Source organism: Sphaeroforma arctica (genome assembly GCF_001186125.1).
Source record: "Sphaeroforma arctica JP610 unplaced genomic scaffold supercont1.4586, whole genome shotgun sequence".
In the NCBI taxonomy this organism is placed as follows: domain Eukaryota; class Ichthyosporea; order Ichthyophonida; genus Sphaeroforma; species Sphaeroforma arctica.
This window is the reverse complement of record NW_014035972.1, coordinates 1-2,380: the sequence shown is the minus strand read 5'-3', so window position 1 is coordinate 2,380 and position 2,380 is coordinate 1. Positions and strand designations below refer to the sequence as shown.

Genomic DNA, 2,380 nt, shown 5'->3' with positions numbered 1-2,380 from the left:
GCATACATACATGCATACATACTTACATACATACATACATACATACATACATACATACATACATACATACATACATACATGCATACATACATATATACATACATACATACATACATAAATATATACATACATACATGTGTATATACACACATACGTGTATATATATATATATATATATATAATAAAAGGTCATCGCATACCTCCATAATTGCGTCGAACCTCACGAACCCCGCTTGCAAATCGGCACTCACGCCTTGGCCAGCCAAATACTTAAACTTTTGGGTTTCCGCAGTGGGTGAGGGGGTAGGAGCCGTTTCCAAAACAATTGGAGTGGTCTGATTCTGCAGATCCAATTTGGGTATTTCTGGGTACGGTTGCTGCGGGGTTTTCTGAGTGTGGCGTTGGTTCTCTATTTGCGGATCGTCCTGTGTTTGCAGCGCTTGATCCGACACCGTTGTCCGTAGCACCTGACGGAATAGTCAGCAAGCAGGAGATGTGTGTCATTGGTACAGGTATACCGGCTAGAACGCATATACAATGTACTGTAGTAAACACATACACATCCCGAAGCAGGAGATGTGTGTGATTGATATGAACGCACCTGCCGGAATGTATAGACTGTGGATTTTAGTAAACACATAGTACAACCCCAAACGAGACCTATACGCATAACCGCTACACTGAACTACCCGTTATCATCGCCCAACAGGAGAGTGCCCAGGGCAAAGACCTAGGCACTGCCGCAACATCCGCTAACCATGTACAGACAACTTATGAACAAGAAGTTTATAGTTCCCAGATTATGTATCAAACATACACTATCCACAACACACACCAATCACATACTAATTATAACATACTCCAATCATAAACTAACTATAACACACACCAATCAACTACTATATACAACACGTGCCAATCATATACTAATTACAACACACACGCCAATCATATACTAACTATAACCCACACCAATTATCTACTATTTACAACACTTACCAATCACATACTAATTATAACACACACCAATCACATACTAACTATAACACACATCAATCATCTACTATCTACAACACACACCAATCACATACTAATTATAACATACACCAATCATATACTAACTATCGAACACACCAATCATATACTAACTATAACACACCAATCACATACTAACTACAACACACACGCAATACTACGCGACTCATAAGGTCTGAAACGTCTCCGCAAATCACCATCCTATGATGATAGACACGCACTACTTGTTCACTAAGCTCAAAGCCCGCAACATCCGTAACTTAAAAGTTTATTTGGCCTTTCTCGGCCTCCATCCAAAACCCTGTACCCTATACCCAAAACCCTAAACTAAGACCTGTGACATCCGTAACTTACGGTTTATGTGGGCCTTTCTCGGTCTCAACCCTCAACCCTATACCTTATACGCTAAACCTATACCCTATACCGTAAACCTTGTACCCTGTACCCTATACCTATACCCTATATCTATACCTTAAACCATATACCCTTAACCCTATACTCTATACCTTATACCCTATACCCTATACCCAATATCCTATACCCTATACCGTAAACCTTATACCCTATAACCTATACCTATACTATATACCATATACCCTAAACCATATAACCCAAACCCTGAACCCTAAACCCTGAACCCTATACCCTAAACCTTATACCCTATACCGTAAACCCCATACCCTAAACCCTAAACCTTAAACCCTATACCCTACTCCCTACATTTTAAACACTAAACCGTATACCCTAAACCCCATACCCTACACCCAAAACCATATACCCTAAACCTTATACCCTATACCCTAAACCTAAACCATATACCCTAAACCCTATACCGTATACCCTGTACCCTATACTCTAACCCGAAACCCTAAACCTTCTACCCTAAACTCTATAACCCCTATACCCTATACCGAACCCCTATACCCTATACCGAACCCCTATACCCTATACCGAACCCCTATACCCTATACCGAACCCCTATACCCTATACCGAACCCCTCAACTAAAACCTGGGACATCCGTGACTTACGGGTTGTGTGGGCTTTTCTCGATCACCGATTGTCCCTATTGCGTTGTGCAGGGTGGCGGCTTCTGGTGTTGTGGCATCGCTGGTCAAAGGCTCCTGCGGTACGACAGGTGGGTGCGTGTATACGAATGAGAGGTGTTTGTGTGTACATGTGATAGTCGAGATTACAGTTGATAAGGGTGTGTGCGGACATATAGTAGTGGAGAATACACTTGGTAGATGATTGTGTGCAATGGTTCCAAGCGGTCACCTTGGTTAGAATGAGTAATGAAACCTATTTGGCGATGGTAACCCAGAAAACCCTGCTGATACAGCCAT

General features: G+C 41.8%; 1 protein-coding gene across 1 annotated transcript; it reads right to left on the bottom strand.

Moving 5' to 3' along the window:
* Positions 1–200: 200 nt before the first annotated feature.
* Positions 201–2,160, bottom strand: SARC_14407 (hypothetical protein; the record flags this gene model as incomplete). Its single annotated transcript, XM_014291460.1, has 2 exons — positions 201–467; positions 2,066–2,160. Coding segments are annotated over 2 exons (362 nt in total), but the record flags the coding sequence as incomplete, so codon positions are not given.
* Positions 2,161–2,380: the final 220 nt, after the last annotated feature.